Below are 27,272 nucleotides of genomic sequence, written 5' to 3'. Positions count from 1 at the left end.
TTTAGATATACTTTAGAACCAAAGGATAAATGTAAGTAATGCATTAATTATTTTTGTTTTAGTGTTGTGTTACCGGTACTGAAAAATAATTTTTTCATTATGTACATAATTTCAAGCATTGTTATGTAACTATAGTAATTATATAAAAAAGTTAACCATTATTTTTTTTTCACATTAACAATGTTATAAAGAATATTAAAAAAATTCTTCCCATAGTAAAATTGTTTCTTATTAATTTGTCAAAAAAAATAAAAACTAAAAAATAAAAATTGCTTTATACATTTTTTGGTTTTGACATGCCAAAACTAATATTATTTTATGTTGTTTCATTTGTTTTGTAACATTTTATTGTAATACAATTTTTTTACAAACATTTTGATACCTGTTTCATAAAAATAGTATGAAAAATAAAAAAAATATATTGTTTTTTCCGGAAGCCCGGTAATACTTCTTATTATTCCCTGGCATTTTTCGCATATGACTTGCAATATAGTTGCTAGTGCATTTCTTTTGTACTAAATTTTTTGCCTTGTGGCATTCAAAGGGTTAAAAAGTACATAAAAAAATTATGCAGCAATAAAAATCTGGTCTTGCTAACAATTGTTACTGACAAAACCATACCTGTACAAATATCTTCTGCAGAAGGATTCTTCTCTCTCGAGGTGTGAATTCACAATCTGTTTGAGAGTTATCTGGGTCTGTCATCTCTGGTAGATCAAAGAACAGGTAAAGACATTTGACTAGAGTTGAAGGTAACGAAACTGAAGTCATCATCTGTACAGAATAAACAGATTAGAGAGTCAGTAAAAGTCTACATTGATTGCAAAGAAACTTTATAAATGAAATATCTCTTTAAAGAGGCTAACCAAATGCAATAAAATTAAAATATTTTACAATTTTTGACAAAGTAGATGTATGTGTAGTTGATATTTCAAGTATACATGTGTTGATTTGTTATTTGCAGTGTATCATTGTTCAAAATGGTTTAATTTTTTTAAATCAACATTAAAAGGCATCAAATTAACATGGCATACTGTACTAATTGATAGATATATAAAACATGTAGGCCTAGTATTAACCCTTTGTCTGAAAAATGTCTGAAAAATGCTGAGGACCGATTAAATCAACTTTTTGAATATTTTTATTATTCTGTTACTAATTGTTGACATACAGCATTGTACTTAGTCTCACCTTAAAGATAAAGAAATTTACAATAAAATGTACCTATCCACATTTTGTTATTACATAGTATTTGGTGATGTGCAGCAGCTGATATCTTGAAGGTAATGGCAGTGTGCCTGCTCACGTGTGCAACTTATTGTAACTTTTGTAAAAACTTACTTTTGTAAATAGTATATTGTATATAGACTTTACTGAATGAGTATAACTGACATATACTACTAGTAACCTACTTTTGTGTGAGATATTTAAGATATTTAAGTATTTCATGGATGATCTAATGTATATACACTGTATATACATTTAAGGGATTATCGAATGTATATAGAATATCCACAAAAAAGTTAGAGAATATACATACAATGGATATACATAATCAGGAAATTTAGATATCCTGTGGATACCACTGTACATACACTGGATACGTTTGTGGTGTATGGGATTGGTATAATGCTATTTGCCAAATATTATATACGGGTGCAGATTTTTGTAATTCGATATATTTGTTCTTATTTATATAGAAAATAATATAAAAAGCCTGTCCAAAGCACTTCGCATTCAAAGGGTTAAACACCTTTACTACCAGTAAAAAGTGCCTTTCTTTTGGTGGAAAAGTTACCAACATTGATTAGTGTGTTCCTTGTGTAAAAGAGTCGTCCATACAGAATTTCCAAATTGTTAACTCTATCCGGTTAGACATTATTTTGTGAACATAGGACAAACACACAAATAAACAGTAAGGTATAAAATCTCTATGAAGGAGGCAGGTTTAGACTCAACCTAAATTCACTTGTAAGTGTATGATAGTTTACTGTCTATTTCATCTCATTCTCTTCTAACTTCATTAATAAATATATACTTCCTAGGAAATTAATTACATAATTAGAAATATTTTTTGCTGAAAATTGAAATGCAGTAGTTAAATTAGTACAAAACTATGTTTCTTAAATTGTATTGAGAATTTTAATTATTTATTGTATTTTTTACATAAAAATTTTAATTTTATCCTTATGCTGCTATTAATGTTTTTGGCCTAAGTATAGAAATACAACAATGATACACTTGTGAATGCGTTGGAACCAATTTTCAAAGCACTTTTTCCACTCCAACTCAGGTACTTCTACTCTAAGACATGGGTTTTGAATGCAACAACTGCTTCTTAATGTGTAGGAAACCGTTACCCACATAGTTTTTCCTTGATGTTCGGGAACAAAAAACAGTCATTAGGTGCCAAGTCAGGGCTGTATGGTTGATGACCCATCAATTCAAGGTTTTGACCTGTCAAAAACTCTATTGTTTCAGTCAGTCTGTGGCAGCTTGCATTTTCGTGAAGAATGATGCGTCTTTTCTTTGACTTTTCTTGAAATTTCTCAAAGACTTCTGGCAAACAAATTGAGGTATACCATTCTGAATTGACTGTCCTATGTTGCTCTAATAGCAAAGAACAAAAACAGGCAATCATATGATTTGATGTGTTTTTTTCCATGAATAACGTCGGTTGATTTGGCTCGTCTTGAAAGACCCATATGGGGATAGCTATTTTGTTTCAGGATCATATGAGTATATCCATGATTTGTCACCTATGCAGATATTATAAACTGCTTTTGATGCATTTTGAGCAAATTTCTTCAACATTTTCTTGCACCATTCAACACAAGCCTCCTTTTGAGCGTTTTTCAGGTTATGCGGTATCCAACACAATTAAACCTTTTTCATATGCAAATCTAATTGATTTGCCTCAATCTCACGATATGTCACATGACAATCATGCTTTACAACTCATGTACATCATCAATGTTTCATTTCACAATAACCGATGTTGGATGACCTTCACGGGATTCGTCCTGGAGTGATCATCGACCACGATTGAATTCTTTACACCAGTTTTTTACAGTGCTATAGGAAGGCACTTCATTACCATAATTGTACTCTCATCGTGTCAGGCCACATTGAAAGTTATGAAAAATTATTACACAAAAATGTTCACGATTTAATTTCATTTTCACCTAAGATAAATTTTTCAACCTGTGTCAATAACACTAACAACAATGAAATAATAAAAAGTTTTGGTTGAGGTTATGTTTAACAATCTGAACTTTGCACTTGAAATGTCAGCTGGTGCCTAGCAACAAACAGTGTTACCAAGGTCAGAAACATAAATAGCAGCCCTTGTATTTGTCAATCTACAAAATATTCATTATTGCAATCTGTTCAGAAAGTGTTTGTGCCCTGTCACAATTACTGGACTTGAGTTACCAGCATAGAAATTCATGTAAACTGTTGTTTTTTTAGTTAAATTTTACTGTTTTATGTATAGTTTAACTTTCATTAGCATTAGTCCTGACTTGATAAACCCTTTTACAGCCAACCTGTTTCGATCTACTTTAATTTAATTTTTGTACAAACCGAAATTTTATTTATAATATAGTTATGTTATGTAACTGAAAATAAACTTCTAAATTAGTTATAATTGTTATGATGGAATAACATTTCCTCATAAATGTACACAAAAAGATTTACTACCCATTTTTAAGCTGTACAATTTTTATACAGCCGTAGTGAATGTAGTTTAGTACATACTTGTATGAGTGACGGGTCGGCAGCCGCTGCTAGCAAGTTCAGAGTGGACAGCAGCATCCAACCATTGCTGACCTCCTCACTGCCCTCTATCTCCAGGAAGTGTGCAATAGCGCAGCTAGCCGCCTCAGTCGACTGATTGCTGGCACGCCGCCGTATCTCACTCACCATCAGCCGCGACACTTGGTGACAGAATGCTGACATGTCACGGAACTTCTCACTCATGTCTGTACAGGGGCTGTTACTGAACACCTGGTAACATACGTGGATATCTTAATCTATTTAGAATTGTATTATATTGTACTATGTACGTATCATAGAATTAAACTCAGTGCATATCCAGGAATGGCATATCACAATCGCAAACATCGAAATGTAGGCGGGTAAAGAGATAACTTGTTCAATATGTGTCTAAATTACTGTGAGCAATGATTGTTTTAGTGTGAAGGAGCTCTCTTCTGTTAACAATTTTAGTAAACCTAAACGTAAGTGAGAACTTGGCCCTAGTCGCTTTGAGTGATAAGAGACAGAAACAACTATTCTGATGTGAACATCTTTAATCTGTCCCTTCACACTTTCAGGAGGAATCTACGTGCAGCTATCTTAAGGCCGTTATCATCTTAATCTGAAGTGCATTGTGGTTGATGGTGTTAGTTGGCAACTTTAAAGGGTCACATTGATTTTAGTGTTTTGATGGGGCCTTGGGAGAGCCACACTGTTCTTATGCACCAAAGATTAAATTGTCCTTCCAACATGGTTGCTGTCTTTTTGTCTGCTAATTAATTAATATTTGTCACAATGTAATGTTAATGTTATTACTATCACTGCTGTTGGGTGATAAATTTAGTTGTTGTTATTATCACTATTACCGTTGTTGTTATCCTTGTAATAATTAGTTGTTACCATGTTTATTACTATTATTATTATTGCTATCAATATTATCATTGTTATTACTATTATTATTACATGTATTTATTTACAGTGGAACCTCGATAAGTCGGATTAATCGGGACCGCGGCCGATCCGGGTTAACGAAAATCCGGGTTAGCCGAAGAATTAATAAAATACGGTATACTTATAGATAAACCCCATTATAATTGTAAAAACATCAAACATATGCACATTTAATTATTATTAATCCTTACAGTACATTTATAACTTCATTTCCTGGTAAAAAACTCAGTCAGCTTTGGTTGTGCCAATGTCGTCTGCCGCTTGCATGCTGTGCGATCCCGCAGTCTCTTCAACATGAGCAATTCAGCCGGCGATGTTTCTGCCTGCCGCTCGAAATAAGCCATTAGTTCGTTTAGTTTGGTCACTGCATCTCCATGACCTCCGGAGCGAGGTAGGAACGGTACTGAGGGGCCAGGCGTGGCGGTAGCGTGGGAGAGGATTTAGGGAAATACGTGTCTGTTATTGTTTCCGAGAATCCGGGACAATGACCGCCACTCGTCCGCCGTGTGCCATGAGTCACACACTCACTGTCTTACAGTCCCATCAAATACTGAGGCAAAATAGATTCACGGATACTATACCACTCAAACATATTACGTTTTTATTATTGAAATGTTTGTCTGATGTTTTTATTTTTTAATTGAAAATCGGTCCGGGTTAGCCGGACTTCCGGGTTAACGGGGGCCGACTTATCGGGGTTGTACTGTATGTACATTTTTGATTGTTGCTATTGTTTATAGCTTACATTAGCTTTAGTTATATTTTCAATTGTTATTTTCATTTTGTTACCAATTGTAGTTTTTCTAACTGCATTCTTCTTAGTTGAATCAATATAAGACACATATGTGAAATGGTGCATTACAGTATGAATAAATAGATAAATAAAAACAGATCTAACCTCAACTTCTCCCAAGGTTGCATGGCTGAAAAAGTGCCCACTATTCCTGCACATCACGGAGGGAACTAAGGGATCTAATCCCCTACCCTTAACCATCCTGAATATTCTGCCACTCCTGAACCAGTTCAGAAGAAGATTATATAGGTTTAAGAGCAGTAAAGTTTCCACTGCTTCTTGTTCAAAAAACATTTTTGTATACAATATCAGGAAAATGGAAAAACCAACATAATCCTGATGCCAATTGTGAAAGAAAGAACAGTTAACTGTTGTACTGCTCATCAATTCTTCCCAAAGTACCTTAGTAAATAATCTAAGAGTTCTGTTATAGTATCACACAAGTTCTCATAAAAAAATAAAACAAACTAAATTCAATGTACAAAAGTAGTGGACATATACTCCAAAATAGACCACTTCAACAAATCTTAATAATTGTCTGGGAATACCTTTGTTCTACAACAACTCAATGGTTTGGAAATTTATACTAAAATGAATTAAATTAAACAGTTTTAGCAAAATTAATTTGTTTTTTCTTAATAAGCATTAAAATTGCCAATAAACACATAAATCAGAATAACTTACATTTATATAACAAAATTTAGACTAATTTAATAATTTTTGTGAAATCAACTGTATAAATCGTTATAAAGAAATGATAGACATTGATTTTACCAAAAGACAATTGAATATCATACTATGCTTCATCCATATAATTGTTATGAAACGCACAGTGCAAACAATTAATATTTTGTTAATCCAACAGATAAGTGTGATGTTGACTTATATGCAATACAATGTGTCCTTGTTTTTGACAGGCAACTGTTTCAACATCCTAAACAATTGTTGATGTGTGAGCAATCATGAGTAAGAATGTAATTATTGTAACCAACTGCTGATTGACATTATCAGTCAACCTGAACGCAACCATTGACCCTAACGATAACATACATATCAAACTTTAATGCTATATTTACAATTGAAACTAATAACAAAAAAGATAGTGTAACAAAAACCTTAAAGTATTCTTTAATTACATTCATAAATGTTAAATAGTAAAATATATTTTAGTTTTACTAATAAGGATTGAAAAAAATACAAACAAATGAAAGTTTTAATGCCCTAATAGTACATAAAAATTGCAATAATCACACAAATTTCTGGAAATAAGAGGTCATATATGGGCAAACTTGTAAATGTAAAGTAATGAAAGTAGAGAGAAGGGAAGGAAATAACAAAGACGTGTTAGTTGAAGGAAAAAGACTTGAAAAGGTGAAGAATTTCTGTTATTTAGGAAGTATCATAACAGATAGGGGCACAATAAGAGAAGAGATAGGAAACAGAATATGGAAGAGTGGAAAGTTTTTCAATATGGTGAAGAAGATTGTGTGGAGTTGGAACATAGGGAAAGAATCAAAAGTATTAATGTATAAATCTTATTTCCAACCAATTTTATTATATGGAGCAGAGACGTGGACGTGGACTAAAAATGATTTAAGTAGATTGCAAGCTACATAAATGAAATTTTTAAGAGGGATAGAGAAGACTACAAGAAGAGATAGAATAAGGAACGAAATAACCAGAGAAAGATTGAAGGTAGTTTCACTGCAAGAGACAATGGAAAGAAGAAGAATACAGTGGATGGGGCATGTGAAGAGGATGGGAGATAATAGAATGCCTAGAATAGCACTGGAGAGGGAGGAAAGAGGAAGAAGACCAAGAGGAAGACCGAGAGGAAGATGGGAGGACCAAGAGTGGAAAGACATAGAGAGAAAGGGACTACAGAAAATGCAGGTGGAGGAAGAGGAGACCTGGAATGACAGACAAAAGTGGAGGAGGCTGTGTACGACGACCCGTGATAACGGAAACGTCAGATGATGATGATGATATGGGCAAACTAAGTAACCCATACTCACACTTTTTGTATACATTTAACTTTGTTTTGATGGAAAATCTTTTCTATAAAACCTATGAGAAGTTTGTATTACAACTTGTACTAATATAATCACCCTATACACATCAAACTGTTCTTATAAAAAATATTGAAGCTATTTTAAGATTTATTGTAAAATTTAAACAAGACAAGTGGGCATATATTGGCAAATTGTTTCAAGTTACATTTAAGTATTCTTATAAAAATGTATATATTATTTAAAGGAAAATTTATATAATAAATGCAAAATGGACTAAATATTAACCTGATTATAATATTATATATGACTATATTTATGGTTATACAATATTTTTGGTAAAATTGAACACTGCTGAAGTGAGTGCAGAGCATAGACTAATTAATCAGACTATTTAGAAACAAAATGACCACGAGTCAAATATTGACCTCAAGCTCATGTGCTGAAAGATCTAGTGTAAGTGATAAGACAAATACTTAAGCTGCTAAAATTTATAAAGAAATTCAACATTTACTTAAATTTGTGGTTGCCATCTCTAGCATGTAAAAACACTGCTTAATGTACTTGTATTTTTGTTATCTAATAAATAAAGACAATGATTTTTCTCCAAAATGCCATTTAATATTTTTGGTTTGAGTAACTTCTCAGTCAGTACACAAATCCCATTGAAACAGTGGAAGATTAGATGACACGCTTATCTACTGGAAGACAACATAAACACACTGCACACAATCAAGAATTAAACTGTAACTTGCTGGTCTGACTCTGAGATGACACCTAAAATCATAATTTCAATCTTGCTACTAAATTAAGGCACTGAGTTTGGCTTTTTGAATCTGTAACTACTGTCAGTTGTACAAAGAAGTGAGACAAAAGATTCAAATTCTAAAAAAAAATTATATTCTTGACATTTTCAACTACTACAAATTGAGCCAAACAAATGTTACAAGTACCTTGTAATTATAGGCTACTGATGTTAGAATATTCATACCACAACATCCCACCACAGAATTACAGCTCTACCAGAACAAAATATTACACCAACCTTACAGAAGAGAGGCAACATGTTATAGAGCTTGTCGTCCCGCTCCTTGTCGGTGAGGGGGTGAGAAGGATGTGTATATTCGGAGAACAGCTTTTTAAGGTGCATCAGTCCTAGCGCAGTGTGCTGTGGGTTTGAGTTTGCCTCATCCTGCGCTGCGGTGGTGTTGGTGCCACCAGCCCCGCGCAGCTTGCGCATTATGTTCATTTCCTCCTGGAAAAATATTTCCCTTTGCCAGTTTATCACCATGCTTAATATAAATTTATGGTATAGTCACTTAAGATTGACATTATTGTTGGTAATCTTACCAGGAAAACTAAAAGTTTCTGAATCAAAGAGAACTTTACAATCTGAACTCTTGCAGATGTGTGTTATGTACAAGAACAGAAATAGACGTTGCATTAGCTATGTTGTAAAAGGATCTGTCAGAAAAGGATCTGCGTTTTTCTTGTTTGCCATTACTTATAGCCCTTTGAACCTTAGAGAAATAAACCAATACAGCAAATATCCAAAAACACAACAGAATGTAATGCCAACACAGCATTTCTTTATGGAGTTACTTGCAGCTTTTCAGCCTTTACAATTTTTAACCCTAAAATCAACTGGGTTCTTCCTTGGAGCAAGAGAAACCTGTGTATTAAGTTTTCCCAGGAGAGTTAACTTCTGGATGGTTTATAACTTCCAGTTGAACCTACATAGGGTACAGCAAAAACTAACGTGTCTCTTACAATATATTTGGGTAACTCTATGGAGGTTCAGGAGCAGCACATCACTAACTGCAAATGTCGAGACATTGGAGTGAATTGATAAATTTAATACAGGTATATTGCAGTAGATAACTGTTTTGAGTGGGTGGAGCACCCTTAGTGTTAAAGGCTTTTGTCAGCCTGGACATGAGGGAGTGCTACCCCCTGCTTTATGGGAGGCTATATCTTCTTTGCTATCCTCCTTTATGGGATCTCAACAGGATGTGACCCCTACCCTAAACCTTACCTATCCTAAATATCCTGTCACTCTGGAAGTAAGTGCAAAGATCCTTTTAGGACTAAGTGAAATGAGAGGTTTCTCAGCTTCTTGTCCTAAATGAAAAAAGGTATAAAGAGTCAAGTCTCTAGCAACATTTGATTATAAGTTATTACACAGATAGATGAAACGGTTTTAAGAAGTACTTGTCAGGTCCTCATTAAAAATTTTTGGTTATGCAAGAAACTATCAACTTGCACCTCAGAAATGCATAAAAACACTGTTTAGAGAAACCATATTTTCAAAATTTTTTCCAGATCCCTGAGAGGTTACAGTTTTGCTATCTAGAAATCAAACACTGTATAGCCTATATGTATTGCAGCTATCCTGTAGACTAACGGATTTGTTACCATAGTTGCACGATATGTTGCTTATTTATTTTTCTTAAATACCTTAATACAATTTTATTATGATTTAATATTTTCAAAACATTTCATTAAGAGCTTTTATATTTTATTACCAATAAAGTCTTAGTGTCACTGTTGTAACAGTTCTTGGACACTTCTGGCCTTGCACATATATGAGAATTCCTCTTTAGTTAGTTGGTTTTAATATATTAAAGCAAAACTTATTTCAATGTAGTTTTTATGGCGATATTAATACATGATTTTACAATGCCTTACAACAGATAAATATATTATTATTTTACAATCTAGGATCTAGGGATTATATTCTGTTCACTTATGATAGAATCAATTGCTCTGACAACAATATAATGACAAGAAGATGACATTTGCATGCCAATGCAAAATGAGGAAATATGTTTCTATTAGTCTACCACACTGTCATCCAAATATGTAAACAGAAGACTTAGTTTTTGTATGAAATGTTACAATTCTGTATATCATTTTTGCACCTGTCTCCAATTTTACTTACATTATAAACACAAAATGTGTTTTTATATATTAATAATAAATTCCATAGCTTGAATGCAAAATAAGCAAAAACTATGCCTAATTGAAATTCAAAAGGCAGGAGCAGCGATAGCTTATTCTTCTTGCTAGTAATACCATGGACAAGAGTACCTTACTATCTACTCCCTCTACCACACAAATGGATAATATTTTATAGGATCTTGAAGGTTTATCACTTTTTCCTCTGGCGAGTGGGACTACTATTTAATAAAATTATCTAAGAATGCATTGACCATAAATATAGCAAATATGACTACATATAGGTTTTTATAACTCAAGTCATTCTATACATAGTTCATTATTTGATTAGTATTTGCCTATAACTTGATGTTCTGTTCCTTAAAAGAAATAAATGAACAAATAAATGTGGGACCGGTCTCTCCCTATCCCATGTGGTTTAGCTAGTACTCCATTGGATGCATCGCTTGGAAGTGAATGGAGGAAGTCCACCAGATTTGAATTAGTCCTACATAAACTAGGGAAGACCATACAAACAAACTTACAAAAAATTATCCAAGAAAATTCTGATTTAAACCTGAAGAATCTTTCAGAAGCTCTAGACGTACAAAATTCCTAGAGGAACATATTGATTAATTAAAAGAAACTAAAATAAATTAATCAGCTACTCTTTTTAATATTTTTTCTAACAATAAGAGAATCCTTCTTAAAAAAAAATAGTTGTCAGACAGTGAACGTCTCAGTTTCTTTCAAAATAACGTCAGTAGGAAACTATAGAGGCTTATATATTTTTAACAATTCCAGAAGAACAACTTTTTAGTAGTTAAAGTGTTGTATTATAAACACCACCCCAAGCAATAGAGCCACTAGAGTACTTGCAACTACTTTCAATATTACAGGTGTTGTAATCAGTTAATTGTCACAATTCTGAATGATAAGATCATGAAGTGTGTATAGTCTGTTCTGATTGAGAGGAGAGTAGTGTAAACTTAGTTTTTTTAACCATTTCAAGAGTAATAACGTACCGGTACGTCATCAGCAACACCAACTCAGGAGTGAGCAATGTTCATAAAATTACATTCATCAATAAAAAATGGTTTCAACAAATTTGGATCTAAACAGTTTTAATAAGTTAAAAAATTAATATATCTATAATACATATGTTATTAGGATATTATAATGAGAATAAAATAAAACGTTTTATAACATGTGGGTTGCTCGTATTTTAATGCAGAAAAACTATTTTTAGCAACACTGCAGGCACTACTGGCAAGTGACATTGGCAATCGGTACTTATAAAACCGAAATCATTTAACATGATCAAAAATCAGGGAAGTACCGATCATAAATTCTCCCGGCCATCAGTGCGAGCTACGGGGGTGCATTTGCTGTCACCTTGTTTTGCTGGGAGGAAGAGAAAAACAAAAAAACATCCTCCAAGATAGTATCATAAAATCAAACTCAGATTAGTTGAGCACCTCAACTCAAGGTGCTATATTACTATACTCACTCTTTTCATGTTGGACAATGTAAGAAAATGTGCAGCATATGGATAATGAATCTTCTTAATGCTTGGCAAGATCAAAGATGGCTTTACACCAGTTAATTTGATATTTTATTACTTTCTATGGACTGCCTGATCATACTAAAATATGAAAGAGATTGAAGATGACCCAGTCATTGCTCAGAATTATTGTTTTGGCTTGCTTCTCTTGCACACTTCTCACTGCATAAATGTACCCATTCCCCAATTAATGCCAATCCTAAATAAAAAGCCTGTTCTTGTTTAATGTGACTAACAGCAGCTGATTCAAATCATTTTTAAAGATGTACCAATATGTCTTCACTCTCTTACACCATGCAAAAAATTATGTACTGGTACGTTCCTATTACTTCCCTACTAAACCTCATAATTTTCTAACCTTAAATATTCAAAAACAGAACAATTTGGTATAACAATTTTGTTTGACCAAAATGGTAGTGTAGATTTTGATCTATATTCTGAAAGAAGTCACACACAATATAGAGGTTTTACAAGGGAATATTCAAAAGGAACCACAATTATATTTTAAAAGGAATATATAATTGTTAACAAAACAGAAAATACATCAAATTTGAATCAGTTGCATCTCTATGTTTTCTACTACAAAAGTGAGAAATATTTCTGAGCACAAAAATTATTATTTACCACTTCCAGGCATTATAGAAACAATGTAATCTAGCATAATTTTAAAGAGTACAATAATTTAAAACATAAATCAACAATTAATACTTTTTACATAGAGACCCCGTACATCATTTTGTTTGCTTGGCTACTAGATATTATTGCAATCTTACGGTATTTTTTTGTGGTGTCATTATTATTGTGAGCAATCTCTCATGCTGTTTCCAACAAATATATTGAGACAATAAAAGAATATAGAAAACTTTGTCGTATTACCCGTAGGAACACTATATTTACTGACTTATAATGCCTACTACTACTACTACTATCAACACATGAACCTGATTCAATGGCAACAATGAAGACCTTCTTTATTGATTGATTAGTTTAACTTTTTTAAGGATCGATCAATCTAGATTTAAACATTTAATTGAGTGTTGGAAGAAGCTAATGACTTAACAGTCACATGTCATAGCCCACAAACAAAACTGATTCAAAACATGGATATAGCCTAATATATTTATTGAACTAACTTCATTGGTAACATTGAGAGGAAAGTTTTTCAATTTTTGGTAGAGCCTAGTCGAATCAAATGGTTACAGTCGGTTGTTAGATTGTTAACTTCTGTAATTGTTATGACAAATATCGTTACACCCGTTTTTCTCTAAGATGTAAGTGCTAAATTGTATAAAAAGAGTGTGTAATGTCTTCCTACCTCTGGCATCAGTGACAGTCTAGGCAGTATGTGTGGTGTCTACCTGAAAATGGAAAACATCCCACTCAACGTTACCGATCCTGAAAAATCCAGTTTCTAATATAGAAGACTGATTCATTATTGTCATGCCATCATATAATGTGATAAAGATACATTGTTATTGAATTCATATCACCATCGATAATGATTACTGACTTTAATTACTTCTCGAAATTAATTTTGTTTTTATTTTATAATATTCTATCTACCATGTTTATTTAAATATTTGACAAGTTGAAGAGGACTAAGGGAATACTTGTTCATCTTATACATACAAAAATACTATATCGACTTATTATAGCTCAAAACATATTTTAAATGGAGATAAATATTATATTAGTAATTGTCAAATTAGTTTAATATCCCTTTGAACTTAATATTTTTAACCCACTTAATATTTTTTAACCTGATAGCCTAGTCATTCTGCTGAAGAAGAATATGCAAATTTTTCTGACAAGTTTTTTCAAATGTATTAACAAAATAATATATAAAATAAATTATTATTAACAATGTAATATGAGGATAACGTAAGCTACTATTTCAGAACTGGGACAAGTCTTGCTCTTTATTACTTTAAAAAGGGCTAGCAAAAAGCCTGGCTCTGTGACCCACAGCTACTCTGAGCAGGAAGAAGAAGAATGGACAGACAATAATTCACTTGGTTCTGAAGACATTATTACCAATACATTCTATGATGATACTCCTGAATAAGAGCTTAGTTTATGACTTGAAGTCTCACACTGACATCTGTAACATAACACTGCCATTACAGGTTACTTGTTGTATATACAAATGCGTAATAGTTTAGAAAGTGAGCTCAGATAGGCACTACAAAAAGTCTTTTTTAATTCTATGTAATTTCAGCACTAAGCTAAAATTGGAAAAGAGTTACAGACAATTTCTTATACTGAACCTACTGAATTATAAGTGATACAAACTAATGCAATAGGCCTACTTCTGATACATGTTGTCACAATTATGCAGTTGTAATGTAATCCCACAAAAGGCTACTTTGTATTTGAGATCAGATTTATAATATTCAATTACAATTGCTCGAACCACAATATTATTATTGAATAACGTCCACGATACCAATAAGTAACCTATAAAACAGGAATAACGTACAAACCAGGTTGATGGAAGTCGCACTTTGAATTGCCTGGTCTAGGTATTTGTCATAATTTAAAAGTTATTTATATAGAATCACCAAGAGTGTTGTAAAGAGATGTGTTATTAAAGTGCAATCCTTAGACGCAACATGACTGTTCCTCTGTGACTATATACATCTTGTTTATGGCCATGAAAGCAGGATGTAAAATATCGAACATTACATACTATTACTTGGAATACTGATACCAAGCTATCCAAACAGAAAGTAAAATATCTTTTATTTTGTTTTTTGTTTTGTATTCTTTATTTTGTTCTTCTAAATTTAAATATTCTTTTTAGAAAATTGGTTTTATATATCTTACGGTACCTACTGATTAACTTATTTTAAGGTATATAATTTTGTTTTCTTTTTCTGTTTATTACATAACTAAAAAGAATAATGAAATAAAAACTATAAGTAATTCAAATAATCTATATTAAACATATTAATTACGCCTAGTTTAATTAAAAACAGTAAAATAACAACATCAAAATAAGTAAAGTTAGTTATTTACATTAAAAAAAATATATATACAAAACATTCACAAATAAAATTATTTGATTTTCTATTTTTTTCCGGGGCTGTATTCACACTTTTTTGAGACTAACAAAATATTGAACCTTGCGAGATAAATTTACTTTTATTGTGTACATACAGTATTCGGTTTTTCAGGTCTGATCAAAATAGATGTAGGCTATCTCTGTTTTGAGACAAAACAACTGGTTTACAGTTTTTTATGTGTAAATAGCAGTTTGTTTAAACTCTGACTTTCAGATTCAGGTAATTCTAAGCAATACTTATATGGGTCAACCTCGATTTTTTCTCATATTACAATATAATGTTCCAATAGTCAATTAGAAAAGGAAATGACTAGAATTTCTTGCCGGAAAGCAGTTATAGGGAGCAGGCAACCGCCAGACGGTCATATATTGCTTAGAGTTACCTATTAGTGATCAGGGGCACTGACGTGATCTGGGCTTCAAATTTGGAACTACTCGAGTTAATTTTTTTTTTCTAAAAGAGCAAGCAGCGCGAAGCGCTGCGCAGCGGGCAGGCATCGTGCTTGATCCTTTTTTTTATTACAAATTTCTGATAAATTGTTATTACATATTACAATATAATGTAGGTAATGTATGTAAAACAATTTTAAACACATATTACATGATGGAAAGCAAAGTAAACCAATATAATCCGCCCAATACAAAATCTCCGTAAAAATCTGGTAAAGGAATCTGTGTCATTCCTTTGGCCTGAATCAATTCAGTATATACGAAGATCACGCACGATGCTTGCCCGCTGCGCAGCGCTTCGCGCTGCTTGCTCTTTTAGAAAAAAAATTAACTCGAGTAGTTCCAAATTTGAAGCCCAGATCACGTCAGTGCCCCTGATCACTAATAGGTAATTCTCGCGGTTGCCTGCTCCCTATAACTGCTTTCCAACAAGAAATTCTAGTCATTTCCTTTTCTAATTGACTATTGGAACATTATATTATAATATGAGTTGCCTGCTCCCTATAACTGCTTTCCGGCAAGAAATTCTAATCATTTCCTTTTCTGATTGACTATTGGAACATTATATTGTAATATGAGAAAAATCGAGGTTGACCCATATATTGCTTAGAATTACCCAGATTCATATTTTTTACATAGGCCTACCTTACAGTTTACAGCTTTTGGAGCAAAACCTTGACACAGTAAAATGTACCAGGTTATTTTAAAACACATCACAAAATATAAGATGATGAATAATCACATTTTAAACAGAAATTTTCCACACAGTATATTCTACTTACAAATTATACGTAAAATAATAACTAATACTAAAATCCACTCTGTTAAATTAGGCTACAACATGATAAAATCCATGTGATTTTTGTTTTCATTTTGTTGGTAGATATCGATAAATTTATATACATTAAATTCTTTTGTTGGCCTGATATATAACTTCTACCCCTATTCCTAAAATTATGTACCGTAAATTGGGGTTACTTTGCTCCTATCAGGGTAGACTTTGCTCCGTGGGAGACATTTGTTTTGATTTTGAGGGAATTATTACAAACTGAATTTATAGTGTGGTATATTTGATTTTTGTAAGTTGGCTATCCTGTCTTTACATTGAAGCTATTCTTATGAAGCTGTATCATCATTGGCCTGTTCAGCTATGACTTTAAAATCATATTATTATTCTGTTAAATTTTCAACAAACAAATTTCACATCTACAAAATAACTTATTCGTCATTTTCAAGTAAGTATTATGTTTTTCTTACCTTAGTTTAAGCATTATTAAGATTATTGACTTATTAGAAGCCTAGTATTACATTATACAGGTTAAGCACATGTTTTTTGTTAAGAGAGGTTAGATTTTTCATTCTATGGGGAGACTTTGCTCCACGGTTTTTTTTGGAGCAAAGTCTACCCACTTCACTACATTTTTTTACTTTTTGCAAAACATGTTATATGCATTGATGTTTTCGGGTGTAAAAACCATCGACATTTAACATAAATGTTACTGAGCCATCGATATATGTGGTCAATATTACCCACCAATGTTAACATGGATGTTTTTCAATCGATGTCAACTTCTACTGAGTTCTAAAAATCTGGTTTTGTTTCAGAATGCCAAGAACGTACAAAAGAAAACAAGGATCGAGGCGATATTGTGATTACAGTTTAGATAAGCTAAACCATTGCCTAGAAGCACTAAAAAATAAAGAAATTACTCAGCGAGAAGCGGAGGCAATCTATAAAATACCCCGTCGAACTCTAATTAACAAGCTCAAAACAGGTACCGGTGTTCAACATGTGAAAAAAACCAGGATATCAACAAATAGTTCTCACAAGAAGAAGTAGATGCTTTTGAAAAGTGTATTGTTGGATTTTGTGAATTCGGCTTTTCCTTTAACAAGTTTTGATTTACGGATGATAGTACATTCATATTTAAATAGAATGGGTAGAGTAATTAAGAGATTTAAGAACAATGTTCCAGGCAATGAATGGGTGCAGTCCTTTCTCAAACGGCATCCAAAACTGAATGGCTCCAGGTTGGCTTCTAACATAAAAAAGAAGTAGGGCTCAGATTGATGCTGATGTTCTCTGTGAATACATTGACAATTTAACTCCTATTGCAGCTGGTGTACCTCCATCGAACATTTAATTACGATGAATCAAACCTTACAGACGACCCTGGAAAGAAAAGAGTAATCGCAAAAAGAGGATGTAAATATCCAGAACGGATTTGTAATAGCAGGCAAAACAAGTATTTTCAATAATGATGTGTGGAAGTGCCGCAGGTGATCTACTTCCTCCTTACGTTGTTTACCGTTCAGGTAAACTATGGGATTTGTGGACTGAAAATGGACCAACTGGAGCCCGTTACAATAATAGCACTTCTGGATGGTTTGATTCCAATATATTCACAGATTGGTTCCAAAGTTTACTTTTACCTCATTTGAAGAAATTAGATGGAAAGAAAATTGTTATTGGTGATAACTTGTCTTCACACATTACTCCTGAAGTATTACAGCTATGTGAACAAAATGAAATATCGTTTGTGTGCTTACCCTGTAATAGTACACATCTAAACACAGCCACTTGATGTGGCATTTTTTTGCCCCAATGAAGAAAGCTTGGCGAAAGATTTTAACAGAATGGAAGGGGAAAATGCTGGTATAAAAGTGGAAATCTTGAAAAGTCACAGTTTCCTCGTCTTTTGAAAAAGCTTATGGATGAAATAGAACCAACTTCAAAAAAACAATTTGATGTCTGGTTTTAGAAAAATGTGGAATCTATCCAATTAGCTTAGAAAGAACTATTAAAAAGGCTTCCACAAACCACTACAGATCCTGAGGGATTAGTTGAAGATTCATTTTCTGAAATCCTTGGAAGAAAAACGTAAGCAGTGGACGGAAAAAACAACAAGGAAAAAGCAAAGGAGAAAGGCGTTGCAAGTTCCTGCCGGAAAGAGTATTGGCTTGAAATGATTTGAACACTCCAAATAGTACTAATTCCCCTTCTACATCAGACAAGAGTGTAAAAAGAAAAACTATCTGCCAGTGAAACAAATGGAGGGGAATGTTCTATAAAAATGAAGAAATCAACTAAGCTCTCATTCTTAAAGAAAAATAAAATAAATAACTATTGTGATGACGACGATGATGATAACATAGACGACCTCTTAAATGAAGTAGAAATATTTGATTCGGAGAAGGTGGATGAAGATAATCTAATTTCTGTGGCTGAAGGAAATAAGTCTATAACTGAGCTTTTACAGTTGGAAAAGAGGTTGTAAAAGAAGTTGGTGAGCATGTAATTTTCACATATGAGGGTGAAATTTTCCCAGGGAAAATAACTGGTTATAATGACAAGGTAGTGAACATAAGTTCGATGAAACGCTCACTGAAGTCCTGGAAATGGCCTACCCCAGAAGACAACCATAATTACTCATGGGAGGAAATATACTTGGAGGAATAAATGCACCAAAGAAAATTTCCAAGCGTGGTTTTCTATGAAGTACCAGAGAGCTAAAACACAGTCTTTGGAACTAATTGATGTTGTTTTCAAACTATTTTTATGTTTTCAACTAATTAATTTGTGAAAGTTACTATTTTATTCGTCATCAAAACAAAAATACATTCAGTATTACAATTACATCTGGAGCATTCTATACTCTATTATCACCCTACAATGCACCTAACATAAGTTTTTGGTTGGTTTTACTGATACTTTTATATGTTGGAGCAAAGTACACCCCCTTCCATTGGTAGACTTTGCTCCAATTTTCAACAATTAATAAATCAGCCTTTTAAAAATATAATACAAAGAGATTATCATAAAGTAATTAAGTAACTCATATATAATTTTTAAAAAATTGGTTAAAAATTTTTATAAAATTTAAAAATTAACAGAAATTAACATTTTCCATTTTGAGTGTCAAGAAATGGAGCAAAGTAACCCCCGATTAACGGTATGTGTTATATGTACTTTACTCACAGCATCCTATATTGATATAACCTAGCTCATATTTATTTTTATATTGTTTTATCTTGTTATTTTCATCAGATTATGCTAATTCAAATATACAGCCCTTTATTATTTAACTATAACTATAGGGCTGTATAGGGCTTACTGTTTACGTAAAAATAGATTGGTTTTGGAATATATAAAGTAAAATGTATAAGTAAGCCTAATATATTTTATCATAAAACTTTGTATAGTGAGTTCTTTGCTAAATATCAGAATATTCCTACACCAAACCAATTATATAGATCCACAAATCCATTATTTTGCTAAGTTGTATAGCTTAGTTATCAATACATAAGAGGGATAGCATACGAAAGTCAAGAATAATATGAACCATAAGTATGACCAATTGCTTATGGCAGGCTATTTTTTTTATTTTTAGAACAGTTTAGAGGCCTTAGTTTATTCTTAGAGCCTATTTTATTTTATTTATATTGATTTGAACCTGATGTTACAATAATAATGTAACCACTTGCACTAATATGGCTCCATTTCCTTTGCTCTATAACATGAAATATATTTCTGAAAATTTATAAATTGCTGTGGAGAGCATTTCCACTGATGAAAAATGAATAAACCCTAATTAACGCAGTCTTTTTGCAATTTGAAATTGCGTTAAAATAATAAGTTGTGTACTAGCAGACCGACTATGTCTGTCTGTCCCAAGCGTATAAATCAATTATCACACCCCTACTTCCAACTAGTGAAAACACTTATCTGTTCCACAAGGAAAAGTTGCCAGTAATATATATTTGTGCTTAAAAAAATTATTATTGATAGGTTTAACTTACCTATTTGTTAATTACAATCCTATTGATGACATTTTTACACTAAACACGCCCACTTGTCAAACGCAACAGCTGATGGTTGATCTGCCATTCGCCATATTGACATAAACCCATGAATGTTTACAAAATAAGCCGAAACGAATACATCGGGTATTACAATAACGGCCAGTAGATGAATAAAAAATATGAAACATACAAAACGTTTAGAAACTGCTAAGATATTTAACAAATATGAATACACGTGTAAAATACTCTTATATAATATAAATATCATATTTTCATATATAGCGAGTAATAGAAATATAGGTAGTTGTAGGATATTAGACTTTATACTCGTGCCCTAGAGTTGTGTTTGAATGTACGTACATTTCGTATATGTTTGAAAAATATTGTATAACACTATAGGAGAATCAGTTATATATCAGAAAATGCTGTGTATTCGAAATCAATATAGGTAAAAGGTAAATCTGCTACATACAGTTTTGGATACAATGGTAAGCAAAGAGTATCTACAATGTATAAAATTATGTAGCAACGTTAAACGTGCGATTTATTTATAGCATCTTCTACAACGCATTTGCAAAAGGATTGTGTGGCGTAGTAGACATTTTTGAGGTAGTGATAGTTCTGTTCTGTAATGCGAAGATAGCACCACCATACTAAATCCTTTGTGTAGTGTTATAATCCATTTTAATCCTATACCAAGGTCAACATTGTTATGAGTTAGATTTAAAATGTAGGTGTTCTCTACGCTATTGCCACAGTATATTCCATATCAAGTATTTAACTATACTTGTCTTTATTGTAGCTTCTGGGGGAAGGGGCATTTCATCTGTCAGGTTTTCATTTATAATTGTATCTTATTTAAATAATTTGTAAGTTTGTTATTGCAGTTAAAGGATAGTAAAGTTGAGTACATCAATTTAGGTACAAGAACTGTTTAGTTTTAGGATGTCCTTGTAAAATGCAGTCATAAAATCAGGAACAAAAATCATGAGTTTTTTTAGTAGTATTGCAATCCAGATAAAGATGAGCAGAATATTTGGTTATAGAAGAAGATGAGATGATTGACCGAATAATTTCGTAAATCAAAAACTCATGAGAATTAAACCAATGATGTTTAACAGCCTGATGTTTCTAAAAATAAAGTACTCGACTTCGTCAGTTCAGTGAGCCAGATGGGATCAATAATTATAATTTTACTACATGCAACATATAACTGTGTTAGTAGAGAACCTTTGAAAGTGTATATAGCCTACTTATTGCCTACAAATGTGGCAAATGAGTAGCTAAGGTAAATATAGTAAAAAGTATTGCTAAATTGGAGGTTGGAACCGCATCCTGGAGAGATTCTATGGTATAGCCATCACGAGGAAGGATAGTGGGCACTATTACAGTTATACAATCTTAGAACAAGCTTTAGATGTTGTATCATAAGAACAAATCCTGCACATTATGTTGCATAGTTCAACTCTCTAAGACCAAAAAGCTTAACTGTCCAAATATTTTAATTTTAAACTATAATTTAAGTTCTTATCAAAGAAGGTTTAGAATACTTCTAATTATAATGGCTACTGAATACTAACTACTATTATAATATGGACTTTGGATGATAAGGCGAATTTAATTTATCTTAACAATTTTGTAATGCCACTAGAAAGCCTTACAGAACACGATTTTGACTATACCGCTGACATAATCTTGGACAAAAGTGAAGGAAGAAGCTTATACTTACGTTAATCTGAATGTCTCAATAGATGGCATGACTTTTACTCGAAATCATTATGGCAATAAATCATAATTAAAAACCTAAGCTAAACAATGGAGGTTTTATTTATTAAAATCAAATTAGATTTCAAATAAACCCTTATTTAACAAAGACATAAGCTAAGAACCACTTCATGTTAAATAAACTTGGGTTGTACCACCCTTAGTAGAAACTTTACGTAGTCGAGCAGCAAGCAGTGAGTTTGCAAATTGTTAGGAGTTTAGTAATTGTCTATCAAAATTTCATGGTTGGGGTGCGAGCTTATTGAACGTATTCTTATTTTTTGTACAATATATGCTATATTCTTGATAATTACGGTAGGCAACCGGCGCGGCGCCCAGCTGCAGACTTTCGTCGTTGCGCCGCTGATTTTCTAGCTCGTATTCACCTCAATATTTAACAAAAATGTTAAGTTCCCTAATATTTAATCATTTGTTTCTATCTATTACAAAAACGGGAAACATCACCAAATCACGATCAGAATTTAATAATCAGAACTCTTCTTACTACTCATTGGCTTAGCGTTAGAAAAACCTATTACGTTATATAGACTTGAAATGTTGCATGGAACTTTATTTTTATGAGCCTTGATTTCTGTATTAGCGATACCTACTGAGTTCGATGATGGTTAGAGTTTGATGATGGTGTATTATTTTAACATACATTGTATTGTATGTTAATTGTCCTCATGTAGAAGAGACCAGGTTGCAGGTCTCAAAACGTAGCGTTACTGATTTCTTTCTTGTATCACTAAACGATGTCAATTCAGATTACAACTTACACGATTATAATTATAAATCAATAATTCAAGTTATAATTATAAAATCAAGTTCAAATCGATAATTATTCATAATTGTAATAATCACTATAACAATGCCTGTGCCTGTAATAAAATCGAGAAAGTGCCGTCAAATATTTGGGTGTGTTGTTTGATTCTCGAATGAAATGGATAGATCGCATTAATTTCTTAAAAAATAAAGCAAGAAAGTATATATTTGCTTTTAGGCAGTTAAATAGCATTTTGAGTTTTGATGAAACTAAAATCGTTTATTTTGCTTATGTGCAATCCCTTTTTTCTTATGGCATTCTAGCTTGGGGGTGTGTTTTTCCTTCACATATTAAAAGTTTAGATATAGTTCAGAAATCTATTCTGAAAGCCGGTTTTGCGAAGTGTAGACGATATCCCTCTGATTTATTGTTTCAAGAAACAGAAATTCTGCCAATTAAAAAAAATTATATTAAAGTCTTATTTAGTCATATTTACAAACATTTCAGCTCAATTTTTTCTACAATCCCACATTTTTATAACACAAGATATGCAAATATAGTCGGAATTAACACTATTCACCAACACAAATCATTTGCGACAACAAACAGTTTTTATCTAGCACACATTTTATATCGAAATTATTCTAATAGTTTTAGAAATTTAAAGCTGTTCGACTCTCCCTCTCTTGAGGTTTTTAAGAAACATGCCAAGGAGTTTTTGATTCTCATAAGCAGTGAGAGGGCCCAGTTACTTATCTCTGTTGACTGCAGACGGACCTAGATTGTCTGACAACTGACTGACGGCACTGTCCCCTCTCCTCTCCTCTTCAAACTCTAAAATCCATTCACTTAAGTAATTAGCCTATTTTTTGTAATTTTGGTTCACTCAATATTTTTATTTGTTTTTGTCTACTTTCTCCACTATGTTGCTGATTATTGGAATTCCAGGTCATATCCGTCGTTTATTCTGCTTTAGATGTCTTCTTTCAATTAACAAATTTTATAAAATTAATCTACACTCTGCTCGAGATAAAATTCGAATCGTAACAATTTCAACTCGAGTCTACGCACAGGCCATGTAGGCTCTTTTCCCATTATTTGAATTTATCCAGAAATTATGTAGCAAATTCAATGCTGTTTTTACTAGGTATGCGTGTATGGATATGTATGTGTATATACATGTATATGTATATATATATATATATATATATATATATATGTATATTTCATCTCTTTATTCATTATATTGATTTATTTATGTGACATAAGTCTTGTTTATATTATTTTAACGTTAATTATTTAATTTGAGTTATTTTGAATTGTATTACTAGAATACTTTTGTATGTTTTATATTAATTAGATATACAAATGCTACATTTGTTATCATTTCAATGTAAAGATTTATTTTGTATTTCATTTTTTTGTGTGAAAATAAACGTGATTTGATTTGATTTGACAAATGTTCTGAAAAAATCATGTTTCTTCTATAATTCTTCCATAATCAAAAACAAACTTAAAACAATGCATTGAAGCGTTGTTATGAATTCATTGTTTTAACATCACTTTTGTACAAGCTTTTGAAGCGTTTTTATGTAAGTAATAAGATCATACAGTTTTAAGCTTTGCTTACCTTAATTACTGAACAGTTTAAATGACTTATGGTTTATTATTCAAAGTATGCGTGAGTTCATCTTCTTGAAGAATGAAAAATGTTTGCAGTAAAACAGTAAAGCCTCAGCAAGAAATGACTAGGGTACGAAAAGAAAAGAAATTAATCTGTTAAAGACGAATACTATTTCTCACCATAAGGAAGACCAAGTGCTTCATTCTGTCCTTAGTATCAGGTTGAATGTACAAAACGACTTAGCTAAACAACCATCTTAGTTTTTAATACTGTTTTAATTTTTCACCGCACCATGATATATTAAAGATGAAGAGAAATATTACAATTTATAAGGGAATGGCACCACACCTTTTACAGATCAAAAAACTAAGGTCAAGAAATATTGTTTGTTAACCATTATACTTCACAAAAATGATCTGTAAGAGAGGCTTATTTCAGTAACTTTCCGTCAAGATTAGATATTAGGTATCAACTTAATTTGCAAAAGATTTTACTGAGATGTGTAGCCTATTTCCTCAAAAAATATATAGTCTGGGTGTATATCATTTGCTGATAGAATTTTAATTGGGGTAGGTTTGTGGAAGACCTCACTGATATAGGTAGTAAAGTATGCCGATGGTCAGTTTCTGTCGTTACAATATGCCTAGGACGAGCTGCTTCTCCCGACTGTGCCGGCGGCGGCCGTGGCGCGCCAGATGTGACCCAACTCTGAGTAACAACGATTATTGAAGTTTCTTAGACTATGTATAAATGCTGTATGTTTTAAGCGAAACCCTCTTTTGAGTGTACGTCAAAAGCTTGCCCTGCTTCTTGTAAATGCGAGCAGAATTTCTACTATAATTCCCCACTGAAATAAGACCTTCAAAATAGGAGTGAAAGTATACTGTATAAGTAAACTGTATAGGCTACTGTATCAGTTTAATCTAAATTTATTTCAATATGAATTATTTTGCTATAACGAAAATATGACTATTTAGACTATTTATGTCAGAACTATAATTACTCCATTCGCCATTTATTTCAATATTAATATATAATTAATACTTATATATGTCGTCATTATTACATGTTTATTTAGATATCAGTTACGAATTTTCATTTTATTTGTTATCCGGGAGAAAACCAGAGAACTTAAGTTACGTTTGGAATAAATTTAAAAACTTATATACTGTATCAGTAGTTTTAGATCAAGTTTTGGTGTAAGTCAGGACAAAATAAATTTGAATTAAACTTCACAATGGATTATACCTTTCACACTACCTACGTTAAGCACTTAATAGAATTAAAATCTCGATTCCAGCTTAGTCGGAAGAGAGGTAGATTTCACATATGCCGGTTATCTTAAAATGCCACAGTGTAGATGCATTATTAGTTTGCACCACACTGAGAGTAAGGGACGCTCAATATTGATATGCACATACTCAAAATACGTGCAAATATTTAGAAACCTTACAAGACATACGTGTACTGTTGTAAGTTTGGACAATTTTAAAAATGTAGAACATTGTCCAATGGACTAGAATTATATGTTTGGCCACGATTGCAATTTCTAAGACAATAGGGATTTCCCGTATCGGGTGAGTTTGTCCTCCGAAGAGTTGTAATGGATGGGTAACAGTGTTTCCTAACTGATTTTTACAATTAAGTTTGTTTACTCTAAAGTGTGCTCTCTTGTAATTGCGGCCAGTTTAAAAATTGTGGAATATGGTCCAATGGGCGTTAATTGTCTTTGGCCACGATTGCATTTGGTAACTGGCAAAAATTAAAGTTTTGTACAATTGTCAAATAAGTCAGTATAGCATTTTGGCCAAAAGTGTCACGTTGTATTATCGGTCAATTGCTAAACCGATGGGAGTTCTTCAATCATGTGGATTTGTCCTCTCCAGGGATGTAGTGGAAGGGGAATGGTGTTCTCACACTAGGGTTTCAAGATTTTGTTTCGTATATTTAAAAGTGCACTAGTACAAAAGTGACCGCCGGCGCACATTGACTGTCTTTGTAAATTGACTATCGGCGCAATTTGTATGTAAACGGACCGAAGGGACTCTGACCATCAGCACACAATGATTACTCCCTGTAGGTTACATCCCTTCGACTTTTATCGCAGCATCTGCTGAGAGAGTATAGAGTAAGATCCAGCATAAGAGTAAGATAAAGAACACCCCTTTACGTCAACCTCGACTTAATCATTTAATGTGGTTCAATATTGAGCATGAGCTTGCATATGAATTTGTGTCCAAGTAATTAGGAAGCAAATAATTTAACTTTGGTAGGAAAAAGTTTCTTCAGTGTAATAAATCTCAATTTTTAGTTTGATACAGTTAAATTAATGCATTAAAATTCTACGTGGAAATTGATATTTTTATTTTAACAAACCAGGCTTATGTTATAGAATGAATCTTAAATGAATAATAATTTAATGATATATTTAAATTTAAAAGTTCGTGATATTCAAGTGTGTGTTCTAAATCCTTTTTCTTTAAACAACTTTATGTTATTTTTTATTTTACTTTATACAACAATTTTTTATTTTAATTGATCACACTAAACGTTTTTATGAGAAAACGGCTCACTTTTAAATAGTTTCTATTGATATCCCTTGGAATAGGAACCGTGACTTCCCGGTTAAAGAGCTACAGCCTTAACCCTACGCTAAGATGAAGGTCACTTCTTACACTAAACTATGCACATACTTAACTGGAAAGTATAACCAAGGCACCCAATAAGGACAAATTATTCTTTGGTGGAAAGGTGTGTCACAAATTAAAAAGTGCAGGAGATTAAGACC

At 32.4% G+C, this 27,272-nt stretch overlaps 1 protein-coding gene across 1 annotated transcript in view; it reads right to left on the bottom strand.

The window, feature by feature from the left end:
- The window catches only part of LOC124359086 (WD repeat and FYVE domain-containing protein 3-like), a 178,529-nt gene extending 165,053 nt beyond the window's left edge, over nucleotides 1-13,476 (bottom strand). Inside the window, 4 exon segments of the mRNA XM_046811521.1 lie at nucleotides 622-774; nucleotides 3,760-4,008; nucleotides 8,558-8,767; nucleotides 13,329-13,476. Of these exon segments, the coding sequence (XP_046667477.1) occupies nucleotides 622-774; nucleotides 3,760-4,008; nucleotides 8,558-8,767; nucleotides 13,329-13,337 (621 nt within the window). The 5' untranslated portion in view covers nucleotides 13,338-13,476.
- Between the last annotated feature and the right edge of the window lie 13,796 nt (nucleotides 13,477-27,272).

This window comes from Homalodisca vitripennis, chromosome 4, assembly GCF_021130785.1.
Source record: "Homalodisca vitripennis isolate AUS2020 chromosome 4, UT_GWSS_2.1, whole genome shotgun sequence".
In the NCBI taxonomy this organism is placed as follows: Eukaryota; Metazoa; Arthropoda; class Insecta; order Hemiptera; family Cicadellidae; genus Homalodisca; species Homalodisca vitripennis.
The sequence above is the reverse complement of the archived record's forward strand: the minus strand, read 5'-3'. Positions and strand labels throughout refer to the sequence as shown.